Here is an 18,263-nt window from a genome sequence, read left to right as displayed (position 1 = left end):
CCATAAGATTTGACTTGACAGTATCGGTCAAGGGAATAGTTCACTTTTTACCTATAAACGATGGATATCATTGTATTTTATTTTTTAACACATGTTGCTAAGATGTTCATATTACAGTTTTTAATATAGAAAAAGGTAGGCTATTCATTCAGTAGGTTATAGAAAGTTTTGTTAAAGGGGTCCAGCTCTTCAAATGCAGGTAGACAGATTTCTGCAGTATCCACAAACATGCTAAACATACAATAAATGCTAATAAAAGCACTAATACATAAATACTACGAATAAATACACATTTATTACGACAGAAAACTATACTGTAACCTGGTGAACAGTGTACAAGAGTGCATTACAGTACAGAACAGTGGAGAAAGTTCCACACTGACCTCTGGACAGCAAGGACAGGGCCAGTTGCAACATCTGATGATCAGAGGTATTTCTAGTGAAACATTTTAATGTTTTTCTCTGCAATTTAAATCCTATAGTCAACGACAATACAGCAAAGACATCATACGAAGTGCTGAAAATTTTTTTTAGTGTCAGCCGTCTATTTCACAATTTGAAATAGCAGCAAACAAAAGCTGAATAGGTTAAAAAAAGTTTTAAAATAATGTTCCTCAATTCAACAACAGCAACTCAGAGAAACAGGACATGGCCTCACCTTATTTAAACTCAAGTGAGTTCCTTTCTAATGTTAGAAAATTGCCACTTTTTTCAGTAGATAGTAACTCAAAAGTTATATTCAGACTGTATCATCTGTTTAGTTTAGTGTCTCCTTTTTTGAAATTGTAAATGCCGTGGTTGACTGAGCTTTCTTTTGTATCACCCTGACAGGATTAACATGTTTTCACACCATCTCAGTGGGGAGTGCTTACGCTTCCTGAAGTGGGAAAACCCCCATACTTTTGTTCTGAATTAGAACATGCCTGCTGTCTTGTATAGAAAGCATAAAATTGTATGATGTAAAAATGTGTAATAAAATCCTTTACAGCTGCTTAACAGACAATGCTGCAGGACAAGCTAGCCTGAAAGATTCTGGGAATGGCTCTAACTGCACCCAAATTAACTATCTATGTAATTCTGCCCCACTGTTCCATCTCAGCCAGCAAGTACCTGCATATTTGCAGAAATAAAAGACAAGACCACATGGTGAAAATAACTGGTGTATAACCTAACTGGTTATGTGCAGAGCAGCCCAGAGAGGCTGTGTCTCTCAGAAAAAAAGATGGAGAAAGTTTTTAGAATATTATCAGAATATTTGGTGCAGAAAACTAGTTTATGTTTGATTTTTTTGTGCTGTTGTTGTTGTTGTTGTTTTTTTTAGTGAATCAGAGTTGTAAATGTAGTATCTGAATAGCTCAGAATTCAAGACTGCTGCCGTTATCCAGCTGGAGCTGGCACCTACCCTGCTTTGACCTCTCAGTGATGCAAATCAGCTCGTCCAGAAAACTGTTCCTAACCTATGCAAATAGGAAATAAAAGGAAGCGACTGCCTTTTCTTCCTAATTCAAAGTTTTTCCTGCTCTTGTAGCAAATGAGTTGCGTAAAGCTTCACCCCATTCAGATAAAGCAGTTGAGCCAAAGAGGCGCGAGTAAATTTGATACGATTAACTGTCAAAAAAAGAAGAAGCTGAGACCCAGTGTATGAAATTTTGCTAAATTAAAGATTGTTTTTGCTTGAAAAATAGAAAATAATTTTTTCATTTTGATGCCAGTCTGCAGTTTCACAAAAGTGACAGAAACACCAGAGGAGCGACAAAACATTTTAAAATAAGATTTTTTTCATGACTGCTTATAAAAAGTGCTGTCCAGAGATAAGAAATGCATTTCTATGGTCATTTAAGAAAAAGAATAGGATTGAGCTAATATGTGTCCATTCAGTATATTGCCTTAGGAATATTTGCAGGCCCCTATTTAATAAACTTGATGAAAAAAATATAATTTTTTTTCATCAAGAAAAAAAACATGATTTTTTCTTCAGTAAAATGCAAATTGCCCACTTCCATTTTCGAATTTGTAATGGATCCTTATAGGACAAGTTTGTGATTGAGCAAAGTAGAAAGGTTGAAAAGATTAAAAAAGTACAGTAGAGGTGGATGAGTTTAAATTCCTGGCGTCAACAATTCAAAGTGATGGACAGTGCCAAAGAGAAATGAAGAAGAGTGTGCAGGCAGGGTGGAGACGAGTTTAGGAGTCATTTCAGACAAAAGGATCACAGCAAGAGCTAAAGAGGCGGTTTGCAAGGTCATGTGGAGGAAATGCAGAGGGTTTGGTGTGACAGAGGAGGATACTAAGCAGAGGGTGAGGTGTAGTCAGATGTTCAGTGACCCCTAAAGGGCGCCGCAGGAAAAAGAAGAAGAAGATGAGAAGGAAGAATCATATCCAGCACTCAACAGAGAAAACAAACACCTTTTAACTGGGAACATCTGATTTATTTCATGCCAGGAAAGGCACATTCATACACTGAATTCAATTGTTTTAATAGGCTATATAATGTTATATGCATCTACATTCAGGCAGTGCATATAATATGATTCCCTTGAATAAATGCCACAATAACATTAACATATTTTGTTAACCACAAAAAGATATAGCACATATGAGCACTGACAATTTATATATGCACACTTTTAGCATAAGGAGAAGTACATGTGCACCCTGTAGTCCATACAGTTTTACTGACCTTTTACACCAAAAGAGACATACAGTACTTTGCATCAGCAGCACTTGTTGGTTTTTATAAAGTCCATAGAGAATATATAATGTTTTAGAGCCGGTTCCATTTATTCCCAAACTATTTCTGTTCATTTGTTCCTGTTGCATAAATCCAGTCATCTCGCATCTGCACTCTCTCTTAAAATGCATATATAACAGACCAGCATGAAGAGCACAAAAGTCCCTTTTTTTGTTGTTTTTTTTCTTAACCTCCTAGGACCCTGCGTCCACATATGTGGACATCACATTTTGGGTTATTTAGACCAAAATACTCAATTTTGCTTTACAAGGTCCTGATATCCACTTACGAGAAAATTTTAAATGAATGTGCTCATATGTGGCTCTTATTTTTCTTAAAAACAAAAATAAGGTAAAAAAAAATAAATCTAGTAATTCTTTGTTTTTACGTTCATCAGGCCCCAATATGTCCAAATATCAAAGAGAAACTAAAAATGCATGCCGTGGAAGAGTTCAGGTCTTAGGAGGTTAAGGGGATTTTTTGCCTTTGGCAGATTCATATTTGGGCTTCCTCTGACTTACATCCTCTGTTACACATAACAGTAATCTATCCAGTCAACAGATAAGCACTGTCAGGGAGAATCAGACTGTGCTTTTATTCACACTTTACTGTCCCACTATGAGACAAAGCAACATTCACGAATGAATGTCTAACAGCGAGCAGCACGTCCTGCTCATTCCTTCAGTCCGACATGAGTAGATATACAGTGTAGGGTGGACGGGGAGCAGCAGGGTTAGGTAACGCACACGTGTTTCGCGATCAGTTATTAGCTTAAGACAACATTTTATCAGTTTGCTGCTGTAACACCAAGATAAAAACAGAAATAAATAAACAATAATAATACTTACACACTGAGAGGAACCATTTCATTAAAAGACAATTGTGCTGGGAATTTATGGCAATATATTGCAACTGTCTGAAACAACCCTTGTGTATATATCTTTCCATACTCTGAACTCATGCAGGCTCTCAGTACTTTTTATCCTTAGGATAATATATATATATGTGTGTATATATGTATGGTATCGAGGCAATGGCTGTTAATCTGGAAGAGAATCTCTCTCGGCTTTGATGTTTGTTTTATGTTTTAATATTAACTATGAAATCGTTACACTTTAATACTGACGCATAGCATTTTTGATTTTGAGTTTAGTGCAAGGAAAGTTACTTGCTTCTGTCATTTGTTAATCAGTCAGATTGTGTGTCTGAGATGCTGTACACTGCATATTGTGTGAATGTGGTTCCAAAACAATATGGTACAAATATTTTTGTATGTGTGTGTTTCTCCTTCAATCATATTGTCATTTATGTAAGCATGTGACACAGTTATTATCCACATTTTACATGGACAGTGTAGTATATTTAATGCATTTAATCTATTTTTCCACTGTCTGCATTTAATCAAACACAATTATTCTGTTATAAATTGCTCTTCACCCTCCCTGATTCCTCGGTTGACTATGTTTGATGTTTTTTTTTTTCTTCTCTTCCACTGAAAGCAGAGTTAAAATGGATAAATTAGCCATTTTATTAAGGTAGAACAGGAGCTCTTTTCTGCAGTACTTTACAGAATATATATGATGGAGGCGAGACGATTCCAACAGCGTTTCACGCCTTTTATGCCTCGTCGGTCAGTTCTTCACCACAAACATTTCATACACAAATCATGGTGCCTTTTACCTCCAGACTTTGTGTTGGTTTGCAAACATGGTGAGATGGAGGACAAACTGGTATCAAAAAGCGTAGCAGAAACTGACTGTGTATCGGCGTCCGCCCCTCTCATCATACGTCCTTTCCCGCTTCATCTCGGAGCACCAGTGGTCATCTACATCCATAAGATGTGACCCTGTTTTAAACAGCTCTCAGCCTGGGAGCCTTAGGAATACATGCCAACTGCCGAAGAATAGGCCTTCTCCTTTGCTCTTTAATAAAACTTTATGCCTTGATGGTTATTTGTTCACAGGTTTACTGTTTTTCAGCGTGTGAAGAGTGTCACTGGCAGCGATCGCCTTCTCTGTGTCTGTCTTGCTGCTGCCTTTTCTTGACATGTCAGGCTCCCATAGAAAGAACTCATGCAGGAGGGTGTTGACAGTTTCAGGACACTCCATCATGACCATGTGACTTCCCTCTTCGATTACTTTTAAGAAAGCGAACAGGAGGATCTAAAAACCAGAGCCAAAATGGATAATCTTACAACAGATCCGAATCCAAAGCTATGAGACAATAACTAATAAATGAAACAAAATAGCTCTTGTTTGGATAAAGGTGTGATATACCTCTGCCATCCGCTGGTCCTCATCCATGGGCACAAACTTGTCACACATGCCATGAACCAGAAGAATGGGCACAGTGAGCTCGGCATGGTATACCTCGTCCCCCTCGGGCCAGTACTGACCGCTCATCATGGCTCGCAAAACGAACGGAGACACATTGAAGGCATTGCCCTGCTTCAAAAGCTGCTTTTCTTTGGCACCCTGACGGGCAAATCCAGCTCTGAAGATTAGAAAAAGAAAGAAAAAAACTTTACCAAAATCTCTTTCCTGTACATTTTAAAGATAGTTAACATTTTAAGCAAGCTATTATTTATCTATTACATCTGTCTGTCACAGTGTGTCACTACTGTTTGCAGCATCACAGCATCTTACTTGAGGAAGCTCCAGGCCAGACAAGGTGACAGACAGTGAAGGACACAAGATGGCAGTTGGAAGATGGAGCAGAGGCTGGGCTCCAGAGCTGTGGGACCCCCTCCATTGATCATTACTACCTTATGGACCAGATCGGGATATTCGTGCGCCAGGAAGGTACAAAATGACACTCTGGAAGAGATATAATGGGGTAGGTACAGCATGTTAATCACTGTACGCCACTGACTTTTCTAAGCTGACCCGTAACACAAGCATCTCACAAATCCTCACCCATATGAGTGGCCAATAAGAATGTTGCGTTTACGAGCATATCTCTTGAAGATGGCTCGCAGGTCCTCCGCGAGGGCATAAAAGGTATAAGCTGCTGCAATCTGTGGCGCTGTGCTTGCTCCGTGACCTGCCAAATCTGGCGCAATGACCTCGTAGCCCAGGCGGGAGAAGAAGTCCAGCTGGCTGCTCCAGATGTCAAGAGATCCTCCGACGCCATGCACGAAGAACAGTGCTACATCCGAGTGCGTTCCTTTGCAGCTCGAGATCATCCTCTTGGAGTCTATTAAAACTGTGCGCTTGGGTTTGCGACGGCGGCGGCGTGGAGGCGGAGCAGGTTTATGTTCCCCAGGTGGTGGAGGAACTGGAGGAGGAACAGGGTTGGGGTCTGGAGAAGAGGCTATGTCTTTGTAGTCAGCAAGCTCCACCTCTACAGTGCTGCAAGGCTCTAAATCCCCATCCTGACACTGCAGAATCTCAGAGTGCAAAACATCCCCGAGATTTTCGATCACCAGCTGGCCATTTCGGTAGACTGTGATCTTCCTCTTGCAGTGGACAATGCTGCCACTGTCGCCGTCATTATTAGATATGGGAGAATCTTTATCATAACAGTCAACATCTGCATTGTTCTTTTCAGCAACTTGTTTTTCTGTTTCTATGGGTTGGCGCTCGGGGACGATATGCCGCACTCTCAGGACTCTCCCAGGTTTCACCTCCACATACTCAAAACCATCAGAGGGTTCTGATGACTCCAGGGGCAAGACTAGATTGGCAGTCTTCCCAGTCAGGCAGCACAGTATCCCTTCAGTGATGCTAGTCAGCATGGTGTTTCCCTGCAGGAACAACATCACACAGACACAAATAAAACATATCAGTACTCTGATGCTTCCTTTGAAATGTGGGAAAAAAATATTTTTCATGTCTTGCCCTACTTTTCACAGCTCATTTAGTGTCACAGTTTCAAACATTCAAGCATTCTAACTTGTTCCATTTGCAGTGCTTTGCCAATGGCATTGGCTGCACTGCAAGAAATTGGACCCAGCTTGATTCCTACAAAACTGAACCCAAGCTGTTTCCTAGCAACAGAGACACAATGAAAAGGCTTTCTTTATCCTTCATCAGTCCAGAGCCAGAAAGAAAGTACGCCAAAATAAAGGGTACTTTAACACATTTCCGCTCCGGTCCATTCGCACCAGAACCTCTCGCCATAAGAACAGTTTCTTCCCCTCTGCTGTTGGACACATGAACAATAAACGTACGACTGTTCCCACCACTAACACATGACCCTACGCTGTGTTCACTACATCATTCCATGTTTGGCACTGATCACCACCTGCACTCATGCATATATCTTTCTACGTAGCACTTTTAATTCTTATTCTTACTTTTATTTTTTCATGTCTATTTAAGCGCAATTTATGACAGTATGTTTGCACTGAAGCACCGCAGCAATTTCCTAATGTTGTAAACCTGCTCAACATTTGGCAATAAAACCCTTTCTGATCCTGATTCTGATTTCAAAATCAATAGCCATATTATATCCAACAGAGCTGTTGAAGTCTCTACTAACACACTCACCTCAGTGACTCACCTGGCTTGACATTCTGATGCATTCAACAAACAACTGCAAAGCAGTATTTGCACCACACACCATGTAAAAAGCCTAGGCCAAGCTAGATGTCTGCTATTAATAACCCCTCCATTTCACAAGGTCAGAATCAGGATATATATAAATAGAGAACTCCAGTCAGAGGGCATGACTGTACACATGTCTGCGGACTGTGTGTCTCACGACAACGTGATAGCAGTTTTCCAAACTGCGTTCTTTCCAGCGGGAGATGAGAGCTGGTTTCTATGTTTCCGTTCAGGTCCAGCCACTGCTTGACAGTCTGCTGTCAGCAGCACAAACACACACGTTAGTGTCCCCACTTTTGATACAAAACACAGTTATCTCTAGGAAACACACAAGGCTGAGTCACATCTTCAGTAGCTGGTGAGACTTTATTGTTTACTTGTTTGTTTCCTTGTTTAAGGAACTGCTGTTGTGTCTATGCACTATGTATGCATTATCTGCACTATCATTCAGCACACTTTTGTGTGAATGCAAAGTGATCTCACTGGATGCAAAATGAACCCTTATTTTTACACACAAATTGAAAACCCTTGTAACATTTGAGTTGAGCTGCATTCGCAACTCATCACCATTTAGCATTATGTGCATTATTGTAGGATATTTGTGCATTCCCCTATATTATTGTGCGTTTTGGCAAAGTATACTGAGAAGTACAAAATAGTACATGTTGTTTACATCTTTATTGTCTTCCAATCATGCTGGGTGCTTAGTATATTTAATGATTGGTACCTTGACAGGTTTAAAGAAATATAAAAACAAAATGTAAATAGTGGGAATGATTATTTGTTGGTGGATGTCTGTGGAAATCTGACAAAAACAAATCCTTTAGGTATATTTTTGTATATTGTGCACGTGCCAGTTTTTCACCTTACATTAAAACAGAACATCAACACAAGAAGCAAAATCCTCCCCAAAGAGCAAGGTTATTACCATGCTAGTCTGCAAAAATAAAATAAAACAAAACAAAAAACCCAAAAACACATAGATAAAAAATATTCTACATGGCCACCGACAATCAACAGATCGGCACAAAACAAACTACAGCAGCACAAACCCAACAGTCCTCCCACTTAAATCTGGGCTTCTCTTCCTGACCTACAATTCTCCAATCCCACCAGCAGGTCTGGAACATGGCTGTGGGGAGCAATGTAATGGTTTCCGCGACATCCAACCTCGACCAAAGTCAGGGCTGAAGGTTACTCAGCCATGTTGAAGTTGTTTGTTTTGTGTGTCTGCATTGCAGAATATTTAGGTTGACAGGCCTGCCAACTCTTACAGTAACACACATTCGGTACACTGTGTGCTGCTGCATTTCCATAACAAGAGTCTAGCAGAGTGAGGCGCAGTCTGTCAAGATGCACGTGAAGTGAGTGGCCTATATTTTCAACATGAGACCGTTATGTTAAAAACGCCTGATTCACAAACATTTAGCGGCTTGGCTCCTACAACAACACATTATTATTATTATTTTAAACAATTTATACATCGCAATAAGATTCAAATACTCACAAATATACGCACCAAAAATGTTTATATAAATATTTATATATATAACAGCTTTAGGCTTCACAAATAGTGCGCTTTGAATGATACTGCTTGTATTATTCATAATCTGTTATTATTTTAATCCTGTCTCAGGCGAAATGCATGCATGCATCATGCGTGCAGCCGTTTATTGGCGCTGATATGCTGCACAGTAAACATCAGGTATCCAGATGCCACAGAGCAATACAAAAAAAGCTAAAACAAAAACAAAACCAAAAGATTTGCATTACCTGCAGAAGTACTGATGATTAAGGTGATGAGAAACCTGCACCCAAAGATGACAGTCAAGGGCCGACCACACAGTATCGAGAACGGCGTTGCATCTGGCGCAACAATTTGTCTACGCTAGAGATGCTGCAAAACAGTAAAAGCTCCTTATTGGCCCAATTAGACCGTCATTACAGACCGCAGGGGGGCATGGAGTGAAGATAAAGCATGCATCCATAAAAGAGTGCCACTGGTAGTTTAATGATATACCCATTACGAAAACAGACGCCCGTGTTTTTCTCGCTTCCTCTGCATCCACTGCGCACTCGGGCCAGACCCTACCCAGCCCTGCTGCCCTTGAATCCGCAGCACCAGCAGCAATCTTCGGGTATTTTCGCTGCTGAGTGGCGGTGGGGAGGGCGAATAGAAAGCAGTTGTATATTGAGGAGGCCAATGAGAGGCGCCTGTTTGCTTGTTGCTAGGGCTGACAGGCCAGCAAAAAAAGAAAGAAAAAAAAGGGGAAAGACTGTGTGGTCCTGCCTGGGCGCTGAAAAGGAGACAAATGATAAAAATGACTGTCCGGCTAATTTATCTAAATTAATTGGGCTGGCACGTGACCACAGTCGGGGCTCTGCGTGGGGTCTTATTTCAAATCCCACATCTGATTGCGGACTATGATCATAAAGTGTCACCTGAGAACGAGTTATTGTTGCCTCACCACCAAGGACAGACGTGACCTTTCAGTTTTAATCTAACACATTTCGAGCAGTGCCCCCTTCTTGAACTCACATAGCAAATTGGTAGGCCTGCTGCTGTGACAGTCCAGTGCCAGTCACTGGAAAGCAATCTGTGACGTTTATTGGGCGGAGAGCCCGTGAGCCAACTGGGTGCTTTGTTTTATTGCTTGGCGTAAATAATCATTGGTTTATCTGTTTGTATCTGTGTTTTGGACAATTAAAATTCAATTTTAAAAAATTAGGCCTTTATCACTGATACCGGCCTAAAAACAAAACGTGCGTCAGTTCTTTTCAGGATTCCTACCGTGTGCAGATTATTCACGAAACATCATCACTGTAATCATAATGTACTGCACAAAGGGATGACTTTAAGCAACAGCTTGGTTATGGAAAAGTACTGAAACCGACTGTCAGTAGAGAGACCTTCAGAATTTGTGTTTGCACATCTCTGCTTCTGTGTGTATTGTCTTATCACAGGGTGGTCTTTTACATCAAAGGCTAGCCTGAAGTTAATGTTAAATGACTAAAGTTTTAGATTAAAATATAGCAACAATGCAAAAAGCAGACCCTCCAAAATGCAGGTGAATTACACATATAACATTCTAGATGGCCACCAGAGCACTCAACAGCAATTACACTTCCAGCTCAAGGAGTCCTCAGTCAGCATGCCAGGATAGACTATACAGAAACTTTATTATAAAAACATCTTCTCACATCTAAAGCTCACAAGCTCAAACTGAGCGTTAGAGTGAGGAAGAAAGGTCATTTAAGTGACTTTGAAAGTAGAATGGTTGCTATTGTCAGACAGAGTATTTCAGAAACTGCTGATCTACTGGGATTTCCAAAACATGGAAGAATGGCCTGAAAATGAAAAAATATCTAATAAGCGGCAGCTCTCTTAGAGAAAATGCTTTGTTGATGTGAGAGGTCAGGGGAGAATGGCTGAACTGCTTTGAGCTAATTGGAAGGCAATGGTAACTCAAATCCCTACTCTTTATAACCAAGGTATGAAGGAGAGCACTATTGAATGCACAATATGCCAAGATTTGAAGCAGTTAAGCTACAGAAGACTGCAGATTCAGCTAAGAACAGGAAAATGAGGACATAGTTTACACATGTTACCAAATCTTGACCAAAGCATGGATCCACCCTGCCTGGTATCAACAATTCAGGCTGGTGTTGGTACGATGGTGTTTTCTGGGCACATTTTATGCTGCTTAGTAAGAACTGAGCACACAGCCTAGATGACTGTTGTTGATCACTATGCCCATCTCATTGCTATGACCACTGTGTATCCATCTTCAGGCTGCACCCAGCAGAATAATACACCCTAAAGTCAAATAATCTCAAATGGCTTTCTTGAACATGACAGTGTGTTCACTGTACTCCATAATCACCACATCTCAATCCAAAAGAGCATCTTTGAGATGTGGTAGAACAGGAGATTAGGATCATGGATGTGAAAACAACAGATATGCAGCAACTGTGTAATGCGCATGCCAACATGGACCAGAAAAATGTTTCCAACACCTTGTTGAATTTATGCCATGAAGAATTAAGGCTGAATTAAGGCGATAGGGGGTTCAACCTGGCACAAGCAATGTAAAACTCATAACATGTCTGGTGGGTCATTCACCCTATTAGAGCAGTTAGAATATACAAATGCTAAATACCTTACACCAACGTAAATGTTGTGTAAAAACTTTAAAAAAAAAGTCAGTCCAACGGGACCAAAAGCAGTTGTACCGTGACTCAGAGTAATATCCAAAAGTACCTCATTTTAATGTAACCATTTCTGTGGATCTTACACGCTGGGATCAGTAGGTGGCAGCATTCACTTTTGCAGTCTTTCAACAAAACCAAAGAAGAAGAAGCAGACCTGCCTGTGACATTCACTGCTCTCATGTCGGTGTCATCTGTACATTCCTAAATATCTCAAAATGAACATTATGCTGTCCTCATTTTCCCGACTGCGTGGTCTAACTCACGTGCGTAGGTAAGCGACTTAAGTTATTTGCACGCGAGGTTAACCCCGAAGCAAACAGTGTTTCTTTATGAGGCTAACATTGAAAAGCTAGCTTGGTAATCAGTTAGCAGCATGGCTAGTTGCAGTTAACCTGGATAGATACTCATGGGAACTTCTATTTAGTCAAACAATGGCTAAACCAAACACTACTGATTTACATTTATAGGCGATGTTACGTTTAATTGCTAATAAGCAGTGTGGGCATGGGGAAAAACACAGAGTAATAATGTTTGCTATAAAGAACTTTTGAAAAACAGTTTTGGGGGGTGACTGAAACACTTTTCTGCTCTAATTTTTGCACAAGTTATTTTATCCGTACAGTATTCTGCTTGCATATGTTATGTAGAGGAGACCGGGGCCAGTTGTAGCGATCTGTTATTCAAAGCGGGACCAACTTTCTTTGATCATGCTCATTATGGTTGATCAGCCTACTCTAAATATAGGTGTTGTTTGCTATAATGCAAGATTTTAACATGGAACCTTTTTATTGTCCCAGGTAAATATCGTATTCAAGTAAAATGCACTTATAACTCAACACAAAGACTTAAAACCTATTTTGTAGAAGCTAGAACTGTTGTAAAGTTTCTGGAAAAACAGAAATGGATGTCTTGAATGTATACTCTACAATAACACACACACACACACACACACACACACACACACGAGTGTGTGTGTTTCTTTTATGAAAATATGACCAGTATATTTCACGTCGTCTGTGAGCTATCAAGGAAAATGTAAAAGATGTTATAATTGCCCCCGGTCCACCACTCTTTAAGACAACCTGCACTAAATTTTGTTTGCAAATTCTTAATTAGCCCCTTTATTGTAAATATTGAAGCAGTACAACTGATATAATGCTGTTGTGAAAAAATGAAACCGTACACATAAACTTCATTATGATAAATGGATTTACAACTTGCACGACGTTACTGTATTATTGTGGCATAATTTTGAAATTAGAGTAACATATTTCAACATTTTAATCTTTGTTCTTCCAACAGCATTCCCACAGCAGACCTAACTGGAACCTCTTACCTTAGATCGTTCAGCAGCTGGATTGGTCCTGGAGCAGCTGCTAGAACACAGGTTTTCAAAGCTTCAGATACAATTTCTTCACAAGCTGAAGGTTCAGGAGTGTTTCAGCAGGTTCCCTGGCAGTACCAGCAGGTACGGACCCGGAAAAGAGGCACCGAGTATCAGCCCAAAAACATCAAACGAAAGAGAACCCACGGCTGGATCAAAAGGATCAGCTCACAAGGAGGCATCGAAGTGATTCTGCGGCGGATGTTGAAAGGACGGAAATCGCTCACACACTGAAAGTTCCCAATGGAAGATTTGACTTTAAAGAAACAGACCTTGGTTCTTATATGCTGAAGGTGCTCAGCATGCAGCAAAGAACTTGTGTATTGGGTTAACTGGTGTGATACTGGGTGTGGTCTGGGTCTGGCAGTTCCACAGTATTGGTCTTGAGAGTGTAAATGTGCCCTGTAGTTTTGCCCACCCTCTCTGGTCAGGGCGGTTTTGGTCAAAGTCATTAGGTGTTAGCACATTTGTGTGACTTCATTTCTTTTTCTTTTTGAGTAAACATTGTTGACTTAAAGAAAAATGTTCCTATAATAAAATTATTTTCCAGAATCAGCATGGTTGGCCTGAAAATGAAAATACCACCTTCACTTCTGTTAGTTTTGTCCTGTTTAGAATGGCTTTTGTAGAGTCGCTGTGCTCATGAGCATGATCAGTTCATTTGCAGCAAAAAAATAAGTCTGTGTTACCTTAGTTGACACAAAAAGGTATATACATTATTTATTCTGCATATCTGATAAATGTGTATTGTGCTTGAGTAAATGAAACATCACAACAGTGGCCTAAAAAAAACTAAAGATTGCCCTTTGGTTTGTACCAAAAAGCTCCTTTTTTGATATTTGACAGATACAGAGGCTCAGAATTAACTGGACGATTGACTAACAATCAGTTTTGTGGCCAGATTGGCCCTATTTCGTCATTAGTCCGTGACAAAATCACTAAAAAGTGATCAGATAACACTTCAGTGCAAATGAATAATGACCCAAAGCATACTGCAAAAGCAAGGCAAGAGTTTGTCAAAAGGAAACAGTGTGGTATTCTTTAATGGCCAACCCGACAGAGCATGCTTTCAGTTATTATATACAAAACCAAAGGCAGGGAGACCCACAAACAAGTGGCAACTGAAGGCGGCTGCCATCAAGACCTAGCAGAACATCCCAACAAATCAGAACCAGAAGTACTTTACTCTTTTGTACTCCTTGGTATAACTCTCAAACATGCATCTAATTTAGAAGGTCTTCATTTAGGCTGTACAAATAGTTTGTTGCTCTAAAAAAGTCCTCCCTAAAGCTAGGACATCTTACTATTTATCAAATAAGAACAACCCTAGGTTTCTCTTCAGCACTGCATTCAGGCGAACAGAATCCAAGCTCTGTTCAAACATTTCCCTTAACCTTAACTAGTAATGACTTCATGAGTTATTTACAAATAAAAATGTAACCATTACAAAAATAGTCACAGCCATGCCACAGATGCATTTTTAAGAACAGCAACTGCTGATATATCTTAGTTTACTTCAATAATGTCTTCCCCTTAACCATCAATCTGTTGACCCCTCTTGAAACAGTAGTTGTTAAAGAGCTTGCTGCAGAGTTAGAGTTTGTGCCAAGATTTAGTGCATCATAGCACAGCACTAGTGAAAGTTATGAATGATTTTCTGGCCTCTGGCAGGGAACTTTATTTCTATGTTTTCCTATTAGACCTCAGTATTTTACTACAGAGAGATTTTACTACACACTGTTGCTTTTACACTGCACTGATAGACTACAGTTTGGTTATGTAAATGGGGAGTCTTCACACACAAGTTAATCATGTATAACATTGACCAGTACTTTTTACATTGTACATGCTTCCCCTAGGCAACATTATTAGAAAACACTGCAAAAGTGTCCATATTTTCATTCATATACAGATGACACTCAGCTTTAAGCAACAGAGCTAGATGACACGATTCTAGTTAAAGACATAAAGGTCTGGATGATTTCTGATTTCCTGCTTCTAAATGCAGATAAAACTGAGGTTGTAGTACTTGGCCCTAAAAATCTTAGAAATATGGTCTGTTATCAGATACCTACTCTGGATGGCATTACCTTGGCCTCCAGTAACAAGGTGGTTTCATTTTTGACCACAACATGTTCTAGAGTGAGCGCATCAAACAAATATATAGGACTGCCTTCATTCATTTGTGCAACATCTCTAAAATTAGAAAAATCTTTTGTCAGAGTGACACTAAAACAAGTTCAACCATTTTCAAAATCAAGATTGCTACATATCACTTAAAATCCAGAAAATCCCATTAGGCTCCACCCAATCTTAAATCATTACACTAATCAAAATATAAGAGAAGGTCATTTATTTCCTTGAAAAATGCAATCAAAAAACATTCATGACCAACACAGACTGTTGGTTATAAATTGTTAATGCTACCCAGTCACATGCAAAGTGTTAAGGCCAGTGTGTGACCCACTTGCCACTGGGACACAAACTTCAATACAAGAGCAGTAAATGTCAGAGTAATAGAATAGAATAGAATAGAATTCAACTTTATTGTCATTGCACATGCACAGGTACAGGGCAACGAAATGCAGTTTGCATCCATCCAGAAGTGCTTTAGTGATATAGATATATTACAATATATATTAGCAATAATATAGATATGTGAGTATATTACAGAAATGGGTCTATTATGGTATGTTATAATGTACACGGTATGAAGTATGTTGTGAATATTCTATAACTATAAGTATGTACAGGCTGTAGTGAGTACAAGCTATGTACAGGATATGAATATAAATATGAAAAACTATACAGAATATGAAATAAATAACTTTACAGAATCTGGGATATACAGCTATACAGAAATGGGAACTATGCAAGTTGTAAACAGTTGTAGGATTAAAAATTATCGAATGTACAGAATGATTATTTACACAGAGCTATACAGTAGTGCAGTTAAGATAAGTGAGGGTGTAGATAGTTTCTACAGAGGCTATATAAAGTGCTAGTGGTTGTGAGTGGTGGTTCAGTCCATGTTATTATTGTGTTTGAGGGTACAGTTGTCCATTGTGGGTGTGTGTATGTTCAGTCCATGAGTTTAACGTGGGTCAGATGTCAGGAGGCAGAGTTCAGGAGTCTGACAGCTGTGGGGAAGAAGCTGTTCCGGTACCTGGTGGTCTTAGTCCGGAGGCTCCTGTGGCGCCTCCCAGAGGGCAGGAGGGTGAAGAGTCCATGTGATGGGTGACTGGGGTCTTTGATGATTTTCCCAGCCCTTTTCAGACACCGCTTCCTGTAGATGTCTTTTATGGCAGGAAGTGGTGCTCCGGCGATGCGCTGGGCAGTTTTCACGACCCTCTGCAACGCCTTCCGGTCCGAGGCAGAGCAGTTCCCGTACCAGACTGTTATACAGTTGGTCAGGATGCTCTCGATGGTGCAGCGATAGAAGTTAATGACTAATGTCACAAACTAACTATGTACCATTACCAATTTTAATTCATACTAAATATAAATATGCAGTGTTGGGAAGGTTACTTTTAAAATGTATTCCATTACAGAATACAGAATACATGCCCCAAAATGTATTCTGTAACGTATTCCGTTACGTTACTCAATGACAGTAACGTATTCTGAATACTTTGGATTACTTAATAGATTATCATGCTTTTTACAACAATGTGAATGTACTATTGCTGTGTGATTTATTACTATTACTGAAGGTCCGCGACTCCGAACTGTAGTAAAGGGACCTCTGACTTTACTTTGTTGTGTGGGTCAACTTTTCTTGCGAGAGACAGAGAGAGGCGTTGAAAGGCTGCTCCAACGGAACTTATTGTTTTCGGAGGAAAACACGAACACGGTGTACAGTCGAGTCTTAATAGCTTACTTACAACTGGGCTCGTCAGGCACTCTTCTTGGCTGAAGTGGTTATTATTATATTTACATGCTTCCAGCTCCCGTTTTTCCTCGATGACAACTCCAACCTTTCCACTCCCCTTTTTCTCTCTCCCTCCTCGCGCTCACAGACCCATAATGTGTATGGCAGTCCATTCTCCCTGCAACACGGTCTACACTGGCCATGATGCTACATTCTTTAGAGCTATGCTTGTAGCATTCTGCCTGTTAGCTTAGCACAACAACAACGAAAAGGCGCTCTCTCACCCAGGAAACACACAGTCGCAGAGAGAGAGAGAGCGTCGCCCTGTAACCATGGCAACCGTAGCGCTGCCGCCTGGAACAACAGAACGTAGCTGTCAAACAAAACCCAAACAGTCCTGACCCGCGACAAAATGAAACAGGAAAGTACCGCAGTGTAATCCATTTATTTCAACAAAGTAACTGTATTCTGAATACCACCTTTTTAAACGGTAACTGTAACGGAATACAGTTACTCATATTTTGTATTTTAAATACGTAACGGCGGTACATGTATTCCGTTACTCCCCAATACTGTAAATATGAAGCTGTAGGTAGTGATTTAATTTCAAACTGAACTTGTTATTGCTGCCGACCACCTGCAGTACCTTCGCAGCCCACCAGGGGTCCCCAGCCCAAACTTTGAGAATCACTTCATACATTTATGAAGACAGCGCTTCACAGTGCAAATGAATAATGAGCCAAAGAGTTCCTCAAAAGAAAATGATGTGGTATTATTCAATAGTCAACCCAACAGAGCATGCTTTCAGTTATTATATACAAAACTGTTGGCAGAGAGACCCACAAATAAGTGGCAACTGAAGGTGGCTGCAGCCAAGACCTAGCAGAACATCCCAAGGTAGGCTGGACTGTCATACATTATTCTCAGGCTGTCCTAAAAACTCCCTGAAAAGCCTTCATTTAATCCCAAATAGTCTGTATGTTTATTGTCCACTACTGTATTTAATCATTAGTTATTATTAAACTCTGGCTCTTTCTCCCATAGTGTGTCTTTTGTCCTGTCTCTCTGCTTTCTTCTCTTTCCACTTACACTTAACTGGTCTTGGCAGATGGCTGGCCCTTCCTGAACCTGGTTCTGTCAGAGGTTTCTTCCTGTAAAAAAGAGTTCTTCCATGAAGTGCTTGCTCTTAGGGGGATATCTGATTGTTAGGGTTTCTTTCTAATATTCTAATATAAAACATATTGAGGCGACTATTATTGTGAATTAGTGCTATTTAAAAGAAAACTGAAATGAATTCAAATGTTTAAATGTTTTAAATCAATTAAATTGTGTTGTAGCTCTTCAAATATGAGTTTAAAGGTAGGCTTTGTCTTGTTTTTTTTGGGGGGGTGGGGGGGGGGGGGGGGCTGAACATTTACAGTTTAACACCCTTGCAATATTCTTAAACCATTATTGTAATTCATTTTAACTGAATATACACGACAGGAATCAGTCCGATCACTAAATTAATGTTATTAT

General features: G+C 39.9%; 1 protein-coding gene across 2 annotated transcripts; it reads right to left on the bottom strand.

Moving 5' to 3' along the window:
* Positions 1 to 2,407: 2,407 nt before the first annotated feature.
* Positions 2,408 to 17,216, bottom strand: abhd8a (abhydrolase domain containing 8a). Of its 2 annotated transcripts, none has more exons than XM_082512413.1 (5): positions 16,759 to 17,216; positions 5,647 to 6,476; positions 5,377 to 5,547; positions 5,008 to 5,224; positions 2,408 to 4,893 (listed from the first exon to the last, which is right to left on the bottom strand). In XM_082512413.1, the coding sequence occupies exons 2-5, from the start codon at positions 6,465 to 6,467 to the stop codon at positions 4,681 to 4,683; spliced, it is 1,422 nt and encodes a 473-aa protein (XP_082368539.1). In that variant the 5' UTR covers positions 6,468 to 6,476; positions 16,759 to 17,216; the 3' UTR covers positions 2,408 to 4,680. The 2 variants fall into 2 exon arrangements, with proteins under 2 accessions (XP_082368539.1, XP_082368538.1); XM_082512412.1 differs by lacking the exon at positions 16,759 to 17,216 and adding an exon at positions 9,052 to 9,410.
* Between the last annotated feature and the right edge of the window lie 1,047 nt (positions 17,217 to 18,263).

This window comes from Aulonocara stuartgranti (genome assembly GCF_965226115.1).
Source record: "Aulonocara stuartgranti genome assembly, chromosome: 18".
In the NCBI taxonomy this organism is placed as follows: domain Eukaryota; kingdom Metazoa; phylum Chordata; class Actinopteri; order Cichliformes; family Cichlidae; genus Aulonocara; species Aulonocara stuartgranti.
Note: the sequence above shows the minus strand (reverse complement) of the source record. Positions and strands in the feature narration are given on the sequence as shown.

What these genes read in the sequence shown, in the direction of transcription:
- abhd8a (XM_082512413.1), bottom strand. Translation starts at nt 6,467, where the DNA reads ATGCTGACTAGCATCACTGAAGGGATACTGTGCTGCCTGACTGGGAAG. An exon ending in CTTATTGGCCACTCATATGG is followed by an intron (nt 5,548 to 5,646) that starts GTGAGGATTTGT and finishes TATCTCTTCCAG; the next exon opens with AGTGTCATTTTGTACCTTCC. An exon ending in AGGACCAGCGGATGGCAGAG is followed by an intron (nt 4,894 to 5,007) that starts GTATATCACACC and finishes TCTGGTTTTTAG; the next exon opens with ATCCTCCTGTTCGCTTTCTT.